The following is a 23,371-nucleotide window of genomic DNA, read 5'->3' as shown; positions in this document are numbered from 1 at the left end:
CTCTATTCAGCATCAATAGGTTTGTACAGAATGACGGCCACTGATGAGAAGGAAGGTGATGGTGATGAGAAAGATAATGGCTAACATTTCAGGTTGTTCAACAAGGGACGGGGTGAGTATATGGATGTTCAGATGTACATTCTATATTTCTCCATCTACCTTTCTGGGTTAGAAGCTTTGCTAAATGTATTAAACTATTGTAAATACAGAAGGGTTCCTACGTGTGTGTTGCAACTGTGCACATCAGGATTCGCAACTGAACAGTAATTTTGATACTGGGCCTGATCTTGGGACAAGAATCTGTCACATCTCAGACTGATAACTGGGTATTCTTAAGTAATTAAATTAACACATAAACTACATATCAAACTACAACCAAGGGAAAAGTTTAGCCCATACTATCCACCGAGCTTTACTGCCTACCTTCCCATCATCTCATACGCTATTATGTTCCTCCTCCCCCTCCAAGAAAATAGTATCTGTAAGGTAATGTGTATCAAAGAAAGCAAATCAACAGGAAAAAATGAAGTTAAAAGCTTGGAATGCTCAGTACACCACTGGGGACCACAAACTGGTGTTTTGTCTAACACGCTCTCCCATTACTTGACAGAGGAAACAGACAAACGTGTCACTCTGGGCAATAAAATTACCCTTGGGAATCCATGAGGTAGTGTAGCGTCTTTGTTAAGGTAAGCTGTACGGAGACATCAGCTATCTCCATATCCTGGAAAGCCACCTAAAAAAGTAGCAATCAGTAGAAAAACTGTTTTCAACCTGTGGTCCATGGACCCCAGTCAGAGTTATCCAAAGGGGTCCACACCTCCAGAAGTTGTGTAGGGGTTCGCAAATGAAAACAAAGGGTTAAAACCCACTAATCTCAAGGTAGTGCACACCAGGGATAGGATACTGGACTGGGAGTCAGGAGATCTGGCCTCTAATACACAGACTGATTGGAGAAGTCACTTAACCTAGAGCTGGTTAAAATAGAAAATTTCTATTCCAAGGGAAATCCTGACATTTTCAAAAAAGTTTCTCTTTTGATTGGAACAAAAAGAAGAAGAACTAAAAAATGAAATGGAGCACCCAGCAGCACCTGACTCCCAGTGGTCTGCCAGAGAGCAGGGAGCTAGAACCTGACAGCCCTGGCTGCACAGCAGGGAGCCTGACAACCGTGAGAACTCCAGTTTGAGAGAGGCTCCCAGCCTCCCTGCTGCCGAGGAGGTGGACAGGTTCCCACTGGAATGTTTTGTTTCAATTTAAACAAAATGGCAACAAGCAGTGTCATCCAGAGGCATCGCTGCCGAAATGCTGCTGATTTTCGGCGGCAACGCCTATTGACGCTGCTGCTTGTCAGCGGCATTTCGGTGGATGCTTGTTCACTGCCACTGCCTGCACTAGAGTGATCAGTTAAGGTGAGTTATTACTAGTAGCAGAGAAATAAACAAACAAACAAATAAATAAATGTTGTAGTGGTAATCAAAATGGCCCATTTCCCCATGTTTATTCTCTCCCCCCCTCTCCACCCAGTACTGTTCCTCACACCTTCTTGTCAACTGCTGGAAATGGGCCATTTTGATTACCACTACAAAAAGTTTTTTTTTCTCTCTCCTGCTGGTAATAGCTCACCTTAACTGATCACTCCGTTGTGTATGGGAACACCCATTGTTTCATGTTCTCTATGTGTATCTATATCTTCCTACTGCATTTTCCGTTCCATGCATCCGATGAAGTGGGTTTCAGCCTACGAAAGGTTATGCTCAGATAAATGTGTTAGTCTCTAAGATGCCACAAATAGTCCTGTTCTTTTTACGGATACAGACTAATATGGCTGCTAGGCTGAAACCTATAAGTAGAGAATGTTACTCAGGTTGCTTCCATGGTGATTTTAATCATCTAATGCACCACACACACTTCTGGACCTACATAAACAACAACGGCTCTTGGCTCTTGATTGAAATTTGGCTTCCTACATCAGCCTGCAAAGGATTTACTTTTCCTTTCTCACTTTGCAGTTGAGACCCCTTTAAGTTATACTAATTTGTACAAAGTTTAATCTATAGAAATGCTACTTTGCACATCTCCAGCACGTCTTATTCAAGGATCTCAAAGCATTTTACGAACAATAAGTGAGGTTCACAACAGCCCTGACAGGTAGGTGTTGTCCCCTTTTTATAAATGGGAAACCTGAAATACAGAGAGGAATAGCTTGGCTAAGGTCATTCAGTGCATCTGTAGTAGACCCAGGTAAAGAACTCAGAACTCCTTATTCCTGGTCCTGTGCATTGGCCTTCTTTTTGCTCCCCTTGGTGCTGAAACTGAATGGTTCAAGGGATTTCCTTGAAGTTGGACAGATTCATCACTTGGCTCCCAATGGAGAATCCAGAGTCAACCAGTGCAGTGGGCAGAGTAAGGGAAGGCACTCAGGAAATGTACTGTTTCAGAACATCTCTTGGGCAGTCTCTGATGGCAAGCTTTTTCTGAATCCTGGGCAGAATTTAAAGCTGTCCTCATTCCAGGAGAAGGCTGAGGTAGCAGCACAGCTCTCAACCTAGCTATGGCTCTCCTCTCCCTCTGGAAAGGGTGTCCCCACCCCCCAATTCCCATTTAGCACGTAGCCAGTGGTACATTGCTAAAGGGCATCACTCAACCACAGGCTGAATGAACATGGTGAAGTCCTCTTGCGCTTCAGTTTCTTTTACGGAAGAGAAACGTTTTCCCTTGGTGAATTTGGTGCTAGTGAAACAGTGTCTCCAGATGCCCGGCACTCTCTCATCCCAATACAGGTAAACAGTATAAATGTCTCTCACACAGCTGTGCCAATGCACCTCAATCCTGACCTGCAACTCATCGTGTTATCCTTGTCATGGCCTGGACTGACCAGAATGATGATTGTACACCTCTACCCTGATATAACACTGTTCTCGGGAGCCAAAAAAATCTTACTGCATTATAGGCAAAACCGCGTTATACTGAACTTGCTTTGATCCGCCAGAGTGCGCGAGCCCGCTCCCCTGGACCACTGCTTTACCACGTTATATCGGGTCGCATTATATCAGGGAAAAGGTGTATTAAAAACTGCAAGGTTGACAAGCCTGCACTCGAAGAGTGGCCATCCCAGGAACATGAACTAACCTGACAGAGGGTCAAGGGTGTGTGTGTGTGTGTGTGAATTTGATGTCACATTTTCAGAGGAGTAAGGCTAGAGCATTAACACACTATTACCTAGGTCCCATGGACACTGTTTTGAATGACCAAACATTAACTGAGGTGAGAAAGCAATACCAAGAAGCCAACTTTTCTAGATATTTTCCCACTGCAACCTAATCGCTGGTACAAAGGTGTTGCCTTGGGCAGTAGCACTGATTAGCACAAAGGAAAAGATGGGTAATAGAGGGAACAATTACAAAAAATGTAAAAGAATCCCTGATAAACTGCAAGATACACAATCCCACCAGTCACTTGAGATCAGAAGAATTCAGTCTGGGAATAAAATAAAAGGATATATCCTTGCCATTTTCGTTTTCAACCACAACATCTTCCATAGATTCAAAGTACTGGCTCCAAGGGACTGGGGAAAAATCTCGTTTCCTTCCAGGACTGCAAAACAAAATTTTTTGCAAGAGTGTAAGTATTTTATAATGCTTCACTCAAATTGCCATAAGCTGATGAAACAGCACATTTTAAAAATGGACATGTCACGGCAACACTTGACAGAGTGTTAGGATAGAAAGTGAAGGATACTTTGCCTGTAGTTCCCTCATATAGTATTTAACAGTTTTATAGCCAATCCCATTTACCTCCCATTAGGTTTTTTTTGAGGCAAATCAGAGAGAAAGGACAGAAGTAGGGAGAAGCTGTGACGGTGAGAATGTTTTTCCACTAAGTGATACTGAACAAGACTTATTATGATAATGAAAAGGGGGTTACTACGGACAGGTTATATTCTATCCTTGATCTTTGTGCAAAGTTCCACTAACATCAGGAGTTCTACTGTTGATCGAGAGTAGCATACAGTCCTAATTTTGACAGGTTTCAGCGTACTCTGAAACCTGTCATTACGCAAGGCACTGCATTTAGCCGTATCGAGTGGAAATCCATCAATTTTATGAAAAAACTCGTACAGATACAGACAGAAATCTTCCTTTCCAAATGCAAAACAGATGGACATCATACCAAAAGGACTAAAGGCAAAAAAAATCCATTACAATCTACATATCACACAGACTATGCTGAGAGATTGTGCCACACACTCTCAAAGAAACTGCGAAACCACCTGATCAACATCCTATACAGCAAACAGGGAAAGATTAAGACTGAGCTCTCAAAACTGGATACTCTAATGAAAAAACCAACCTTCCACACAAACTTCCTCATGGATAGACTTTACAAAAACTAGATGAGCCATTTACAACACAAACTTTGCTTCTCTGCAAAAGAAAAAGCACACTAAACTGTCTAAACTGCTACATGGCACAAGGAACCACAACAGTAGCTCCCTTAACGCACCCAACAATAGTGTTAATCTTTCCAGCTATCCCCTTAGCCCGTCAGAAGAATCTGTCCTATCTCGGGGCCTCTTCTTTTGTCCCTCCAGGCCCACGAACATGATACAGTTCTGCGGTGACCTAGAATCCTACTTTCGCCGTCTCCGACTCAAAGAATATTTCCAACACACCTCTGAACAACATACTAACCCACAGAATCCTTCCTACCAAGGCTATAATAAAAAGAATTCTGCATGGACTCCTCCTGAGGGTCAAAACAACAGACTGGACTTCTACATAGATTGCTTCCGTCAACGTACATGCACTGAAATTGTGGAAAAGCAGCATCACTTGCCCCATAACCTCAGCCATGCTGAACAAAATGCCATTAAGAGCCTCAGGAACAACTCTGACATCATAATCAAAAAGGCCGACAAACGAGGTGCTGCAGTCATCATGAATAAGTTGGAATATGAACAAGAGGCTGCTAGGCAGCTCTCTAACTCCAGTCTACAGGCCTTTATCCTCTGATCCCACTGATGATTACCAAAAGAAACTACACCATCTGCTCAACAAACTCCCTGAAAAAGCACAGGAACAGATCTGTGCTGACACATGCCTAGAACCCCGACCAGGTGTATTCTATTTGCTACCCAAGTTCCATAAACCTGGAAATCCTGGATGCCCTGTCATCTCAAGCATTGGCATCCTAACAGCAGGACTGTGTGGCTATGTGGACTCTCCTCAGGCCCTACACTCCCAGCACTCCCAGCTATCTTCGAGACACCACTGACTGTCTGAGGAAAGTCCAATCACCCAGAGATCTTCCAGAAATCATCATCCTGGCCACTATGGATGTAGAAGCCCTCTACACCAACATTCCACACAAAGATGGCCTACAAACCATCAGGAACAGTATCCCTGATAATATCACAGCAAACCTGGTGGCTGAACTTTTTGATTTTATCCTCACCCACAAGTTTCACATTTGGGGATAATATATACCTTCAAGTCAGTGGCACTGCTATGGATACCCGCATGGCCCCACAGTATGCCAACATCTTTATGGCTGACTTAGAACAACGCTTCCTTAGCTCTCGTCCCTTAACGTCCCTACTCTACTTACGCTACATTGATGACATCATCATCTGGACCCATGGAAAAGAAGACCTTGAAGAATTCCATTGTGATTTTAACAATTTCCATCCCACCATCAACCTCAGCCTAGACCAACCTACACAAGCAGTCCATTTCCTAGACACTACTGTGCTAATAAGCAATGGTCACATAAACAACATCCTGTATCAGAAACCTGCTGACCACTATACTTACCTACTTGCCTCCAGTTTCCATCCAGGACACACCACTCGATCCATTATCTACAGCCAAGCTCTAAGATACAACCGCATTTGCTCCAATCCCTCAGACAGAGGCAAAACATCTACAAGATCTCTGTCAAGCATTCTTAAAACTATAATACCCACCTGCTGAAGTGAAAAAACAGATTGACAGAGCCAGAAGAGTACCCAGAAATCACCTACTACAGGACAGGCCCAACAAAGAAAAAACAGAACGCCACTAGCCGTCACCTTCAGCCCCAACTAAAACCTCTCCAGTGCATCATCAAAGATCTGCAACCTGTCCTGAATGATGATTCCTTACTCTCACAGATCTTGGGAAACAGACCAGTCCTCGCTTACAGACAGCCCCCCATCCTGAAGCTAACACTCACCAGCAACCCCACACCATACAACAAACACTAACCCAGGAATCTATCCTTGCAACAAAGCCTGATGCCAACAAAAAACATCTTGATGCTTTTGGCTTGAACAGTAAAGAGTCAGCTACTTAACAAGGGTGGTTTTTATTGAGATGCCATGCTAGATTAAAGATATTCTGCATCTGATAAATCAGTGTTTGTGATGAGAGCAGAACTGTGCTAACAACAGTCTCCTCTTGTTATACAGTATAGTTAGTACCAATGAAGATCACCTAGAAAAAGAGAACATAAATTTCATTGTGGCTGACAAGACAGTGCAGAAACTATGGAAAGAAAAGTTAAATATAGTGAGGCATATGGGGATTTACCTGTATAATACCTATTAATATTAATGGGGATAGAACAGCTAAATCCCAGGCTGGAAGATTACACAAGCGAGTTTTAATAAAACAAGTTCCCTGGAATGATAATAAAACCAAACACGGGCATGTGCACAGGTCTAATACCTAAATGCTGTATGTACTGCAGCATTACCAAAGTTATACTGAAGTCGAATAGGACTAACTCCACAAGAGCCAGCAAATTCAGAGTCTACGTTTCTACTTCTACATTGTCCCCACTGAGCCTTTGGACTGTGGGAATCTGATCAGTGTGCAAGTAACTACTCTCTAAACTGCTTCTTTGTCTGTTATTGGAGTGTTATTGCAGGAGCAGCATGGATGAAACTAAGAATAGTGAGATGATAATCAAACTGTCAACATCTTGCCTAGATTGTTTAGGCAAAGACTCATTACAGGGATACTCTGTACTAACGGAAAAACCAAAACTTTATTTTTCAAATAAAATGGTTCCCCGGTTGACAAACAGAACATTCCAGAATACAATATAACATTAGGAAGGATACTACTCTATTGAAGCGTTCCTCAACCTTTTCAGATTGGTGATACCTTATTTGAAGTAAAAAAAATCTTCACGACTCCCATATATGCTTAATTCTTTTATTGTAAGAGCACCAGTGCTAAGCTGACAGCGTGTGTTTTGAGAGGTTGATAAAATACTTGACACTGAAAGGCAAGGGAACGTGGGAGCTAGATTTTGTTTTAGGTTTTAACAGAGTTTTAAATGCCTTGCAAGCCCATGGATAACCTTTTGTGAATCCCCTGGAGGTCAAGACCTACTGCCTGAGAAACAATGGTTCTAGCTTCACCAAAAAATTGAATGGCCAATTGAGTGATCCAGTTAGCTGAATATTCCTAGGTATTTAATAGCACACATGAGAGAAAAACAGCCCAGAAATCAGATGGTTTCACAATTAGATATCTGCCAGATAATTGTCAAAGTACTCCATGAAAGAGCATTGTACTGTGTACCTGGCACTACGTATACCTGAGAGACTCATAAGGAAGCTGTCATCAGTGGAGGGAACAAGGAAGGGTCTCTTTTCATGCTAACATTATTGGCTTAGAAAGCCATTCTCAAATAGTGGACTAAGAACAAAAGAGTCCAGACATCAATGGCTGGATTGAACAGATTCAGCTGATGGACCAGACGACTTCCTGTACACATCAGGTCCATAGAGACCTTACGTATTATTCAAGTGCCAATCAACTTCATATTTAAGTAACTGACTCCTGCGGTGGTTCCCTACGGTGAGGGAGATGAGGCATGTCAGCAAGGCAGCGTGCACTGCTGATGCCTCTGTGGAATCGTCTCTGTCCCTAGAAAAGACGATCTCCTGGACTATCCAGCATTATACTCACCTTATGCAGTGGTCCAAGACTATTGCTTACTTACTGTCTTATCCTTTGGAGCAGCAGTTCTACAAGCAGTTACACCCCGTCAGCATCTTTAGGAAATGCTGCAAAACCTTCCTCTTTGAAAAGGCCTTTCCCCCATTAGACTGTCACCCCCTTCTACCCAATAAGCCCCTAACAACAACAAAAAAAGGAAGGTAACAGAATCCAAGAAGGTTAAAACCAAAAACTGTACCCTCAGTAGAGTTTTTACCCAAAAGAGTGAGTCACACCAAAACATTCAATATGAAATACCGCCGTCACTCATTCAGCACACAGCACTGAAGAGGCAAAGGTGTTGGGAGGCACTACGGCTCCCTTCTAACGTATACATTTTCTTTCCTGTCCACCACGCACAGTCCTTTTCGCCCCCACTCAATCACGGCTCTGTTGGTGCAACGTTATGTGGCCAGCTGGTGACTTCCTACCCGGCACTGAACAGCCCCAGAGACTGGAGCCTGAACACAGGCAATACAGCAAGGCTTGCTCTTTTGCAACACTGCACTTTTTCAAAATGTGATCATCCTTTATTCCCTAGAGAGAACACAATATTAGAACAAGCTGACTTACTTCCCCACTTATAAGAAGGACCTAGCTTCCAGCCCTGCTCACTGACAGGTATATCAGTAGGAACTGAATCCAGCATGAACTAGCAATTGCATCGAGTGAGAACTACACTTTGTGGCCTGAAATTGGTAACAATACACTGAGGTACCGAGCTGCCACACAAAATACAGCCTGTTCCGAGTATGAAGCTGTAAGACACTGTGGGAACATTACACAGCACAATACCCAGAACAGAAGTGTACAGTTTACAAATCTGAAGATGATTTTTTCCCCCTTAACTGCCATAGCAGAAAACTAGAAATCCAGGTGAGCTCAAGTCCTCTCTCAGTCTCTCGCACCCTTACATCACCACTACAAAGGAAACTCTGCTGACAATTCTGTTGATGATGCTATGACGGGTTGAATCACAAAACCCTCATTGGGAACTGTCAAGTGATGTGCCAGGACTACTTCTGCCCCTGCTTTCCCTGCCAGCTTGGGACCCCAGCACCATGTCTTGCTGAGCCAGACACACCCGTCTGCTCCAACACAGACCCAGGGTTGCCCCAAAACTGCAGACTTAACTGAAAGCAGCTAACAGATGTGTTCTTGTCTTCAACACTCAGATGTCCAACTCCCAGTGGGGTCTAAACCCAAATAAATCCATTTTACCTGTATAAAACTTATACAGGGTAAACTCATATATTGTTCACCTCTATAACACTGATGGGGGGGTAAACAGCTATGCATCTCTCTCTCCCGCTCTAACTATTAATACATACTCTGGGTTAATTAGTAAGTAAAAAGTGATTTTATTGAATACAGAAAGTAGGATTTAAGTCAGTGGTTCTCAAACTATTGTCCTGGTGACCCCTTTAACATAGCAATCCTCTGAGTGCGACCTCCCTTAAACATATAAACCAGTGTTTTTAATTTGTAACACGATTACAAATGCTGGAGGCAAAGCAGGGTTTGGGGTAGAGGCTGACCACTCATGACCCCCCCATGTAAGAACCCTGCAGCCTCCTGAGAGGTCCTGACCCCTAGTTTGAGAACCCCTGGTTTAAGTGGTTCAAAGTAGTAACAGACTAAACAAAGTGAATTACCAAGTAAAATGAAATAGAACACGCAAGTCTACGTCTAATACAGTAAGAAACTGAATACAGGTAAGATCCTCACCAGTTCCAGAATGCTTCCTTTTACGGACTAGTCTCCTTTTAGTCTGGGTCCAGCAATCACTCACACTCCTTCCAGTCACTGTCCTTTGTTCCAATTTCTTTCAGGTATCTTTGGAGGTGGAGAGGCCCTCTCTTTAGCCAGCTGGAGACCAAATGGAAGGGTCTCCTCTGGGCTTAAATAGACTCTCTTGTAGGTGGAGACCCCCTCCTCTCTCCTATGCAAAGTCCAGCTACAAAATGGAGTTTTGGAGTCACCTGGGAAAGTCCCATGTCCATGCATGACCGAGTTCCTTACTAGCCAAGCCACATTTCTGGGAAAGACCAGATGTGGATTGGTGGCTCCAAGTTCATTGTTGGCTTAAGTGTTTCTTGACTGGGCACTGAGAATAGTCTTTTCCCAGGAAGCTGACCAACTGCTTCACTAGAGCCTACTTAGACTCAAACAAGTATGCAGCCAATATTCATAACTTCAAATACAAAAACGATACATGCATACAAATAGGATAATAGATTCAGTAGATCATGACTTTTACAGAGAAATGTTACAAGGCATATGTAGCATAAAACACATTCTAGTTATGTTATATATACACACACACATACATAAATAAGCCTATTTCCATAAAGCCTTATGGATGGCACCGTCACAGATGCATACGACAAAAATCTCACGCTCAGCATTAAACTCATTCAACAGGACTAACAAGGCTTTGTTTTTGCAATGACATAATCAAGCAAGACAAAAGCAGCAGAAAGGAAGAGTATCAGAGGACCATTTTTAACTGTCTTCTTTTCCACTTCTATTCTGGGAAGGACAATCAGCAGAGAATATTAAAATCGGGGCTTGCAACGTCCACTTCCTACAGTTAGAAGGAAATCTTCCCTGGTGAATGTGGGACATTTCTGCAGAATTTTAATTTTCATTTAAAAAAATGAAAATGGAAAGACAACTTGAGGTTTTGTAAAAATAAAATCTGTTTTCTATTATATTTCTAGATTTACTTCTCTGGATTTCCCGACTTCAGTATTATTCGTTGTCAAGCTTCAATTAGAAGATGACACATTACACACCTATTTTAAGAGAATGATAAATCCTGTTCTCAGCTTCCTCTCATTTTCTGAATGTAAAAAACAAGATTTGAATGCAGATGTTGAGAATTCAGCTGGCTGAATGAAGCAGAGAGGTGTACACCACACATCTGTGGGCGAGTGCTCAGCCCAACCTGTAAAAAAAAAAACAGGTGAGCCCATAAAGATTTCCATTCATCCAAGGAATGGAGACGATCCTTTTTGGGGACTCTATACTAAGGGGTTGTCTAAACAATGAATTAATGCATGGCAAGGGAGGGTGCAAATCTACAGCACTCCTACATGCTGGGCCCTAACTCAGTCCGTGTGTACCCTGCTGCTGTGTGCTAAAAGTTCCCTGGTGCTTTGAAAGAAAATTCTGCAAAAGCAATAAGCAGACAAGGACCTATTGGTCTCAGTCCATATCAGCACTAATGGCATTTCTTTATGGGATATTTGACAGATTAGAGGGGACTTCAGGGAACTCTGAAGGAGAAGCACGGCTAAGCGATCACCACAGAAATCCTTCTTATCCTACGGGTGAAGGAAAACAGAAGGCAGAAGATTTTGGAAGTGAATTGCTGTATAGGCAAGTGGTGTAAGGTGGTTTGGATTTTGTGGAACATTGGTTCCCCTTCCACTGAGATGGTGGCCAGCCAAACTGTACAGAAAGTAGACCAATCTTCTACAGTGCTAGACCAGTCAGAGCTTTAAACCAATAACAAAAGAGGGTGAAAAAAGGGAACAAACGAGCATTTATTTAGCACAAAATGTTTTTGTTCACAACATCATAAAGCAAGATACAAAAGGATGTGAAGAAAATAATTTACTTGCTTATACACCAATAATAGGAGCCTGGCTAATAAACAGAAAGAATTGGAAGTTCATAATAAAGAGTATAAATCAGAAGCTAGGAACTGTAGAAAACTGACAAGGAAAGCAAAAGGACAAGGAAAAATCCATGGTCAGCAGAATTAAGGAGAAAAATATTTTAAAGTATATTAGGAACAAAATAAATCCTAACAATGGTATTGATCTGTTACTAGATGGAAATTACAGTCGTCATAACACAAAAAGACAGTAAAAGCAGCAGAGAATCCTGTGGCACCTTATAGACTAAGAGACGTTTTGGATCATGAGCTTTCGTGGGTGAATACCCACTTCGTCAGATGAATGTCATCATTCATCTGACGAAGTGGGTATTCACCCACGAAAGCTCATGATCCAAAACGTCTCTTAGTCTATAAGGTGCCACAGGATTCTCTGCTGCTTTTACAGATTCAGACTAACACGGCGACCCCCCTGATACTTGACAAAAAGACAGAAGTGTTCAATAAAAGCATCTGTTCTATATTTGGAAAAGAGTCCAATGATGTATTCATATCACATGATTAGGAGGATGGAAAAAGTTACTGTTGAAATTGAATAAGAAAGATGTCAAACAGCAGCTACTAAAGCTACACATTATAAAACCAAGAAGTCTAGATAACTTGCATTCAAAAGTTTTAAAAGAAATGGCCAAGGAGCTCTCCAGACAATTAATGTTGATTTTCTATAAGACTTGGAACACTGGTGAAGTTCCATAAGACTGAAAGAAAGGTAATATAATGCCATTATTTCAAAAAGATAAACAAGGCTAGTTGAGTAATTATAAGCCTGCCAGCCAGCCATCAATCCAGGGTAAAATAATGTTATGGAACTCTTAATAAAGAATTACAGGAGGATAGTATAATTAATGTCAATCAACATGGGTTTATGGAAAATAAGTTAGCTTGACAAGATCTGATATCAAAGAGAAGGTTAAGAGGTGACAGCCTATAAGTACCTACACAAGGAATATCGATTTGATAACAGAAGATTTGGCTCATCAATCTAGCAGACAATGGCATAAAGAAGATTAATCGACAAGTGGAAGCTAGATGAATTCAGTGTACAATTAAGGCACAATGTTTAACAGTTCAGGTAATTAACCACTGGAATAATTTACCAGAGGTTGTGGTGGATTCGCCATGACCGGGAATCTTTAACATCAGGACTGAATGTTTTTGCTAAAAGATCTGCTCTCATTCAAACAGGAATTAAATCAGAGAAGTCCTCTGGCGTGTGTTATACTGCAGATCAGAATAGTACCTTTTGGCCTTATCCCTACTGTCATAACTTTCCTACTCAGATCTGAACCTTAGAGTTCAGAACATAAGATGTTAGCATGAAACCTTTAAGCTTAATTACCAGCTTAGATCTGATATCGCTGCCACCAGACAGGAATTTCAGTGCCTGCCTCACTCTGGTCTCCCTAAAACCTTCCCTGGGGGACCCCAAGACTCAGATGCCCTGAGTCTCACAACAAAGGGAAATAACCCACTTCCCTTCGCTTCCACTGCGGTCCCTGGGTTACCCCTTGGAAACAGATCTTCGCACCTGCTGTCAAATTCCTTAGAAACACAAACCCAGAGAGAATGGAAGTGTCTCTCCCCCGGTCACCCAGAGGCATTCTAGCAACTATTCAAAGCGTTAGCCAAGTCTAGACACAAAGGATTTCCCCCTCCCTTTGTTCCTTAGCCTAAACCAGAGAAAAGAACTTCAAGAACAGCGTCAAAACAAGAAAAGCTTCATCTAAAAAAGGGAAACACCAGTTACATAAAATCGGCTTCGGTATCAATACAGGATGCACCCATCAAGCACACAGGGGTATTGGCTGTAAAAGAAAACATGAATAAACAGTCTTTATCCAAAAAGAAAATACCATTTTAAAACATGGCAGCACACTAGGCACACAGTTAAGGGTACAGACAAAAAACCCACAAAGCCAACAATATGAAGCCCCCTTTTTTTTATTTTCAACAATATAAGCCTATTGTTTTTCTACCTTTGTACTCACAACTTGGAAACAGAAGATTAGAAAACCTGAAGGTAGAGAGATCCTCTCTCAGAGCTGAGAGAGCACAGACTCACAGACAAAAGACACACACCCAAAAACTTCCCTCCCTGAGCTTTGAAAAATCCGGTTTCCTGATTGGTCCTCTGGTCAGGTGTTTGGTTCCCTTTGTTAACCTTTTACAGGAAAAAACATTAACCTTTAGCTATCTGTTTATGACACCTACAAATATATATTCCAGATAAATCATTGATTCTTGACTAATAAGATGATTTTATGAAGTTGATTTTATATTTGTGGGGAGATCAAAGAAACCAAGGTCAGGAGAAAGGGATAGCAATACTTCCTTCCCAATCCCAAATCTGCTGCAAGCAGCAATCAGAAGACACTGTAATTTAAGCTAGCAAAAGTTCCTTCTTCCTTCCTTCCAACAATCAAGAGGTGGCTTTCAGATTTTTCCAGATGCCTATTAACCAGAGGCTGATATGAAAGACTGAACATCTAAGCAGGACCCAGGGAGAACACTATGAAAGGAAACCTACTACCTTGGGTTTAGGACTCGGCTCTTTGCCAGGAAGTTGCCCTGCATCTCACTGGGAGGGGGTCACCTTATCTTTTGCAACAGCCTCTGACAATGTGAGCTTTGGTAAATATTTCAAGTCCAAATTTTAAAAGGTTAATGTTTGGATAGAGATATTTTCCAAGGGAAGTAGTGGAACCTCCACCGTTTGAGATATTTAAAATGTGACGGGACAACATATTCTAGCAATCCTCTATTAGCAGGGGGAATGGACAGAAAAAAAGGATATGTCCTTGGAGTTAACTAGCACAAGGGGTCTGTGAAGGGGCTAGTTAGCAGAAAGAGATGCAGTGCACTCTAAGATGTGAGAAAAATCAAATGTACATCTTGTAGCTTTGTTAAAGCCAGCCAGCACTATGTTGCAGCAGCCATTTTAACCTTTCAGTACTCAGGTTATTTAAATACTAATTCTACCATTATTCATAAATTAAAGTACAGATCAAAGGATTCATTACATTCCTGCTACATGGCTGTGCTCATCTGTAATCTCACAGGGCCAAACACTGCTCTCATTACACTGCTGAGAATTTGGAGTAATTCTACTGACACCTGCTGAGTTATTAGATTTACACTTCCATAACACAGCAGAATTCATCAACTCCTTCCCAAGATGGATAACATCAAGTCAGAGGGATGCTTTTTTCAGAACATCTTCAACCACTATTTAAAGGACGGCTGTTTTAGAAATCACTCACTCACTCACGCCCGTCACCCCAACTGGAGTATGGGCCGCCAACCACAGACTTCCAGAGTCCTCTATCCTGGGCCATTCGCTCTAGCTGGTTCCAGGTATAGCCCATTTTAGAAATCAATTCCCTCGTAAATCATTTTTCTATTTGCTTGGAGTGATCCAAGTCACTCCACTTCCACCTCCCACAACCTGTTCCACAACACCTCAGAAGTCACACCTGACAGACTGAGTGACTGATGAGACAGGCAAGTCAGCTCTCCCTCGTCAAAGGTCTAGTGGGAGCAATGCAGAGGGGTTATTGGGAGGAAATCAGCCTGTTAACATTTTAAGATACACCTCTACCCCAGTATAATGTGGTCCCCGGGAGCCAAAAAAAAAAAAAAATCTCACCGTGTTATAGGTGAGACCGTGTTATACCAGGGTAGGGAGGAAGCAAGTGATTCCTCTGGGCCCGCCTGTTACTTTCTGTGGCCCTCCCCAGGGGCCCCCCCACCCCAGCTAACCTCTGTTCCGCCCTCCACCCTTGAGTGCGCTGCTGCCGCTCTGCTTGTCCCTCCCTCCCTTCCTGGCTTGCTGGGCCAAACATGGCCCGGCAAGCCTGGAATGGTGGGGGGAAAGAAGCGGAGTGCTGGCGGCGCATTCAGGGGAGGAGGCAAAGACGAGATGGAGCGGGGAGTGGTTCCTCTGTACCCCACCGTTACTTGCTGGGGCCCTCCCACTCCAGCTCACCTCTGCTCCACTTCCTCCCATGACCACACCATAGCTCCAGTTTTCCCCCTTCCCTCCCAGGCTTGCCACCCCAGTCAGCTGATTGACGCAGCAAGCCTGAGAGGAAGCAGCAGAGCTGTGGCGCGCCCATGAGAGGAGGCGGAACAGAGGTGAGCTGGGGCAGGGGACCCCCGTGGAGGGCCACAGAAAGTAACAGGCGGGCGCAGAGGAATCGCTTGCAGTAACATGAATTCGGATATAATGCGGTAAAGCAGCCCCATCCCCCGGAGCGCTGCTTTACTGCGTTATATTCGAATTCACATTATATCGGGGTAGAGGTGCACTTAGTCTAACCAGATTCCATTGGGCCTATTCCAAAGTTTGAAAAAATTAAACCCAACCCTTCTCCAAGTGAACAGATGTATCAAAATGATGAGAAGGTATCATATCAACTTAAAAAGAAAAAATTCACATGCTTGTCAATTTTTTGTTCCAAGTAATATCTAAGATGATTATAAACAAAAAAAAATTAGAGAAAAAAGTTTTATAGTTTTACTTTGCACATCTGACAGCACTTTCTTTATGCCGTTTAGTTGTTGCCATGTTGGTCCCAGGATATTAGAGAGACGAGGCGGGTGAGGTAACATAATACAATCAAAGAAATAGGGCTTGAAGGGACCTCAAGAGATCATCAAATCCAGCCCCCTGCACCGAGGCATATTTTTATTTATAGTCAGTTTTACTATTTCCCTGTATGGTCAGTCATTGTCTACTTGTTTGTGTGGGCCTTTCACACAGCAACAGGAGACAGAAAAATCACTTAAATAGCAAATTGTGACTGTGAAACTTTAAAAACTGGCAGGGGGCGCTGATAACTCTACACATTTTACAGCTTCAAATGTTTACTGTTCCACTAGCCAGAGCATATACAGAGGAGATTTGAAAGCTCTCTGAAGATGGGAAGTGCTAAGCAGTATTATTAGTAAGAAGCACTCCATCTATATGGTTTAACTGCAAGACTTAACCAGGAATAAACAGCAAGTATTTTCAAACCATATGAAATTACTAGATATATTCATTCATCACAGGTTAACAGAGATCAAAACTGCAATGAAGTGAAGCAAGAAACACTAACAAAGCCAACATGACATCAACTAGAGAATAAGAAGTGACCAGAACTTACTAGGCTTACTATTGTTCCAAGTCAAAAATTTAAAAAAAAAAAGAGTCAGTAAGCTGGGTATTTAGGAATCTGTTGTAGTGATGCAAAGGATACATCACACAATGTACCAGCATTTTGCAAAAGAACAAGAAAATTGTTAACATCAAAAGAAATTGTAGCCACTTTGGTCTGTAGGCTGAAAGGTTCCATGACATCAAGTATATACCACCCCATGTATGGAGGAAAATGTTTCTGAATATTATGTTTATTAAAATGAAACATTTTGGAGCCACCTGCCTTCAGGAACCACATGACAGAAGTGGTAGCACAACAGACCAACATAGGATTGCAAACTGATTTCTATCCTGCTTTTAACAGACTTAACTCCAGAAAAATATTGGTGTATATAAATATTTTACTTAAATATTAAGTGTTACAGGTCTCCTAAGTAGGATAGCAGCACTAACTAAACACTTTATGAGTATCTCAGAGCAACTACTTAACATTTGTTTATAGTGCCATAGGTGTGCACAGTGCTTTAAAGGAAAGAATTAAGACAGGCTCCCTGCCAAAGTGCTTACAGCATGTGAACCCAATACAAGTTCCTCAGTCCCTTCAACTTCCATAAAAGAACTGTATAGGACGAGACTCTAAGTTATATATTTAATGTAAATACAAGACAGATGATGGACAAGAAATGGGAAGGTTTATATAAAATAAGGCTGAAAGATCCTTTTTTGCGAAGTGTGAACGTTAGGGTGGGGTTTTTTTTAAATGCAAAATACCATAATTAAGCTAAATAAAAGGCCGATGAAGGAATGGATTTAAGTGTTAAACATTAATCCTCAGAACATCCTTATGAAGTAGGTAAGCAGCTCCATTTTACACATGGGGAAATTGGTAGTTAAGGGACTTGCTCAAGGGTCTTACAACCCAGTGGCATGTCAGAGAACAGACACCAGCAAGCTCTTAAAGCCAGGTGCACTCTCCAGACAGGTATTCTCCTCTGATAAGTCACTCAGTTCTACTCATTTTATTAAAACCTCGTCAAAAAGATTTCACAGCAGATACATACAAAAACTTCTCTAACAGGTGGACTGCATTTTCAGACTTTTGTTTAGTAAAGTTGTGGCAGTTTTTAAATTCACTCCAAGTCCTTCTGTACCACAGTAGAACATTTGATACGAACACAAACTGTTCAATCTCCTAAGACCTCTGCAGTAACTAAACAAAATGTACTGCAGATTTTTTCATTCTCTCATTTCTACTTCCGTGGAAAGTACAAGGTAATTCTTAAGTCTGACACTCCTTGCTTTAGGTACAAAGCCATGTCATTAAACACTTCAATGCAATTCAGTTTTAAAAAGAATTATGAAAAAATATTAACGAGTATAGCTTATTAATGTTTATTTGAAACTTTGAAAACAAAGTAACTAAGATCTAGAGTAAGTTTTATTGCATATCATTCATTTATATAGAATGGAATAAGCCTAAAGTTAAGAGAGCCTTTAGAACTATGTGAAAAGTTTCTGCAGAGGTAAATACACACAAAAAAAAAATATACATTTTCAAGAAGTAACAAGGTATCTACTTAAACATCCCCTCCACCTGCAGATGCCAAAAGAATTGTTAATATCACAGAGGAGCAGCTTACAAAATTAAATTTTGTAAATTATCTGATCTCATGCTTCAGGGTAAAGCCTATATCCTGTACTCATCTGATAGGAGATTTCAACCAATAAATGGCATTGCACCTCCTAGAATCAGGCCTTGGGCACTATGCCTATGTCATCAATTCACACTGAAGTCAACAGAAGTCGATGATGCTAGCACCTCACAGGATTCACCCCCAATTGTATTACACGAGTAGGCTTTACCTTCTTCTGAAGGATCAGCTACTAGTCACCGCCCCAGTTTAGATCCTATTCTTGATGATCTACTGATCTCTCTTTCAGTGTGGCAAGTCTTACACTCCTAAATTTGGAGAAAAACAAACCACTGGTTTTTAACAATCTTGAGTTAGCAACATCCTCCCCCTCCCCCTCCCCGACATGATACATGACAGCTCCAGCAGAGAGGACATTTTTATAGCATAGTTTAAGCCTCTAAAAATATACAAGACTTTGGCATCACTTGATAGGAGTGGCAGTAGACCTCGTTCTAACAAGTTTCATTCAACAGTTATGCTGTTAAACTATCTGAGACTAGTAAAAGTTGTTTCAATAGAAACAGCTAGCGTACATCAGGGTGAAAGATCTTTCTGTTCACCTGACTAGTATATGAAAAGGGTAGAGAGTCTAACTACCTGTACTTCTGAACAGCCCATCACCACAATACCTAGGCTGCAAGATTAAGAATCACTACAAATTACATCCAAAGTAGAATTAAATCCTTTACACTCCCCTTGTTAATCACTATTTAACCTCCTTTTAAAGAATGTAATGTTACCTTAAACATGGGACTAATAGCTAAATTCAAAAATATGGGTGCAGAAGTGGAAGTTATTGTGAGTGATCACTAAGGAATAGTTAGACCCAGGGTTGTCAGGACCTCTGTGTTATATTTATGACTGTCATTAACTCACTGGAAGACTATGGGCCAATCACGTAACTCCTCTCTGCTATGGTTTCCCCATATACAAAACTTGTGACAATGGTACTTTCCATCTGCATAAAGCATTGCCATTTTTTAAGAGAAAAGATGGTAGAGAAATACAAAACGCTACTCTGCATACTCTGTTTCATTCTGTACAATCATTTTCTGCCTGGATTTTGTGCTATCATTTCAAATTCCAACTAAATTCATCCGTGGCCTAAGTGGAGGCAACATGCACATTCTTTGGTTTGGAAGTGAACCTGAGCCAGTAACGTGCACACCCAAACATACTGCCTTTCCACAAGCCCCCTACTTATCCATTAGTCTCTGTCACCGTTACCAACACTGTCCTCCCCAGCGCCCAACCCTGTCTCTGGCCCCTCATATCTGGGTTCTGACCAAATTTTGCTATTTTACAGCATCTCCACATACAGCCTGTGCACTCATGTGATTACAGCTAACCTCCTCTTCTCCAAATCTGCACAGCTATAATCTCTCCCCATCCAGGTCATCCAAAACCCCACTGCCAAGACCACATTCCTCTGTGACTGCTATAATCATCTCCTTACCGTGGACACCTCCTTTTCTACCATATAAAAGTTCAAGCTTATTCTCCCCACCTTCAAAACTGTCCTTAACTCCAGCCCATCATCTCCCCCTCTGTCACTATGCTCCTGCCAAGATGCTTTCCTAGCCATTTCCTTTCTTTCATCCCTCCTCCTACACTTCAAACAGCCTCATAATTAATATTGGCCAATCCTTCTCTCTCAGGGCACATCTACACAACAACAGTACAGCTGCATCTCAGCAGTGTAGACACTTCCTGTGTCAATGGAAGGTTTTTCCATTGATGTAGGTAATCCACCTCCTTAAGGAGCAGCAGCTAGGTTGACAGAAGAACCTAACTGCATCTACCCTGGGAATTAGGTCAGCTTAGCCATAGTGCTCAGGGGGTGAATTTTTCACACTAGGAGTGACATAGCCAGGTTGCTGTAAACGTTAAGTGTTGACCAGGCCTTCGCTCTCAAATTATACACTTAGACTTGTTTATAAAGATACTACCTGTCTGCTTTGTGTTGTGCCATCCCAGATGGCAGATTGTCACTTCCCAGGAGCAAGGACTTACGCGCCTGGCAGAGTTCGCCTACTGCCCAGCTTCATGTAGACTCCTGCTGGGTAATAATATTTAAGCTAAACTTGCACAGAGTTAGCACCAGTTAAGAGAGCATTTCTTCATTCACAAATAACAAGCAGCTTCAGAGAAGACTCATAGCTGAAAATGAAGAGATGTCCTGAAATATTGAACTTCACCAGGCTCTGTTCATGAGAGAAGGACGTTGAGGGATCTTAACGATAGAGTGTATTCAATTAGACAAGTGAGTTAAAGGAAAAGGCAGCAGGTAGGCCCCAGTTTCAAACCATGACTATTTCATCATTGTCAGTTGGGTAGAAGGAACACTAGCTCCAACTTAGACAATGTGCATTAGTTAATAGAATCTCTCTGAGTAAGAAGCAAATCAGTTGCCTATGCCAAGCTAAGGAGATGCTCTTTACCATAAACAGGCATTCAGCTGTCTAATTCTCTTCATATAGACAGAAAGATTGTCTGACAAATTAGGTCCAGACACATCTCATAAGCATTTGTGAACATCCTGGTTCAAAACTGAATTTCCAACAAAAACACACAAGAAACATCAAAAGTATTAGCATAAAGTCACCCTCCAGGGAAACTATTCAAACTGCTGAAATACGTCTCAAGTTAACGTATTAGAATTCCCATCCCATGCCTGAGGCCAATGTCCCAAATGTTCTCTCGCCCATAACCAGCACCCTTGCCTCTCCTGCCAATCCCCACCCACCCCACAATGGGCACCTTCACCTCCTCTGCCAATCCTTACCACCACCACACAACCAGCATCCACGCACCCTTTGCCAATCCCCCCGCAGGATAAGTATAAAATTAAAGAATCAAACTTAAGCTAACTTTAATAAGTGTGTGTGTGTTGTAAAGAAGGCCCCAACCAGCAAGTTAAAGAAGGTTGTAAAAATAATAAGTAGTATTACTTGTAGTGTGGGAAGGTTGTATGGTTTCGAGAGTAACTAATAAAATAAAGAGCTACAGTAACAAAAACTGTCTTAAAAAAAAACAAGCCCAAACCTTCCCTCTGTTCTGCTGGGTGGAGGGGCATGGAGAAGATAAGGAAATGCCCTGCGAAGAAAGGAGGCTGTAAACCTTATTTGGATTAAGATTGGAAATAAGGGTGAACTGTCTCAAATTGGTTTTTAGTTGAAGTCAGTAATGGGTGATGACATCACTTGTTTGTTAAAGAGTATAAAAAGTAAACTCTTAAAGGGGTTCATTGCTAAAACCTGCCTGACCACTTCGAAACCCATGCATCTAAGCACCCCTAGGTTTAGCCCATTTGTAAATATCGTGATCAAATGCTTATAAATGTTTGGTTACTGTTTGGATGTAGTAACTTGCTTATTAGTTAGGCTTTTTAGGCATGTTTGGAGCAATGGTATAAATATAATTTGGCCTTTGGATTTAATAAAGGAATTGATGGTTAAATTAGTGTTTGGTGGTTTACTATATCAATACCAATAATTTCAAATATTACCACCACCACCACCACATGCCCACCCCACAATGGATGCCCTCATCTTTTCTACCAAACCCTACCCACCCACCAGGCAACGGGCCCCCTCTCCTCCTCTGCCGATCCCCCTGCACCCACCCACGGGCCCCCTCGAGATACCCACCCACCCCCTCACCTCCTCCCTCCCTCCACCCACCACACCCCCTCGCCTCCTCTGTCGATCTCCTCCCTTCCACCCTCCGCGCGCCCTCTGCCGATGCCCCCACCCCACACGAAAACCGCACAGGTCTCCTCTACCGATCCATCCACCCACCGGCCCCTCGCGCTCCTCCCTCCCTCTACCCACCCACCGCACCCACGCCCGGGCCCCTCGCCTCCTCTGCCGATCCCCTCCGCACACCCACCCACGGGCGCCCCTCGCCTCCTCCCTTCCTCCACCCACCACACCCCGCCACGGGCCCCTCGCCTCCCTCTGCCGGATCCCCCGCACCACCCACGGGCGCCCTCGCCTCCCCCTCCCGCCACCCACCACACCCCGCCACGGGCCCCGCCTCCTCTGCCGATCCCCCCGCACCCACCAACGGCGCCCTCGCCTCCTCCTTCCTCCACCCACCACAACCCCCCACGGGCCCCCTCGCCCCTCTGCCGATCCCCCGCACCCACCCACGGCGCCCTCGGCCTCCCCCTCCCGCCACCCACCACCCCCGCCACGGGCCCCTCGCCTCCTCTGTCGAGCCCTCTCCCTCCACCCGCCCCGCGCCCCTCCTGGCCGATACCCTCTACACCGCCACATCCGGACCCACAGCCCCACCTCCGATCCCAGTTCCACCCACCGGCTCCCCTCGCCCTCCTCCCTCCCTCTACCCACTCACCATTCACCTCCGCCACGGCCCCTCGACCTCCTCCCCTCCACCTCGCAACCGCGCCCCCTCTGCCCGTCCCCCACCCGCACCTGGGGAGGTGGCGGCCCCGTCCAATCCCCCACCACGCGGCAAACGGGCCCCTCCCCTCCTCTCGTCTCCTCTCCTCTGCCGACCCCCAACGCCCCCGTGCTAAAATCCGCAGCTCCCCTCCACACCCCAGCCCCTCCCCCACCTACCCCATGCGCATCTTGGAGCCGGACTGGCCGCCCCCGCCGGGCACGGCGGGTCTGGGGGGCAGGCGGCCCAGGTGCAGGTGCTTCTCCAGGGTCGACATGACGGGGGAGAGGCAGACACACGAGAGCAACTATCGCCCCAACCGAGCCAGCAGCAACTGCACCCACCCCCCCGCCGGAAGTACCCCCTGCCGCGCCGCGCTGCACCACGGGAAATAGAGTCCGCCCCTCCGACTCACTGGCGTGGGAGCGTCTCTGCCGGAAGTGCCTACCCT

At 43.5% G+C, this 23,371-nt stretch overlaps 1 protein-coding gene across 1 annotated transcript in view; it reads right to left on the bottom strand.

Annotated features, from left to right (window-relative positions):
- Nucleotides 1-23,350, bottom strand: part of PPME1 (protein phosphatase methylesterase 1) — a 45,026-nt gene extending 21,676 nt beyond the window's left edge. The window contains exons 1-2 of the mRNA XM_032781143.2: nucleotides 23,100-23,350; nucleotides 3,504-3,597 (exon numbers count right to left, since the gene is read on the bottom strand). Coding sequence (XP_032637034.1) covers nucleotides 3,504-3,597; nucleotides 23,100-23,197 — 192 coding nt within the window. The 5' untranslated portion in view covers nucleotides 23,198-23,350. The remainder of the gene's footprint in view (nucleotides 1-3,503; nucleotides 3,598-23,099) is intronic.
- Nucleotides 23,351-23,371: the final 21 nt, after the last annotated feature.

This window comes from Chelonoidis abingdonii, chromosome 1 (assembly GCF_003597395.2).
Source record: "Chelonoidis abingdonii isolate Lonesome George chromosome 1, CheloAbing_2.0, whole genome shotgun sequence".
In the NCBI taxonomy this organism is placed as follows: Eukaryota; Metazoa; Chordata; order Testudines; family Testudinidae; genus Chelonoidis; species Chelonoidis abingdonii.
The sequence above is the reverse complement of the archived record's forward strand: the minus strand, read 5'-3'. Positions and strand labels throughout refer to the sequence as shown.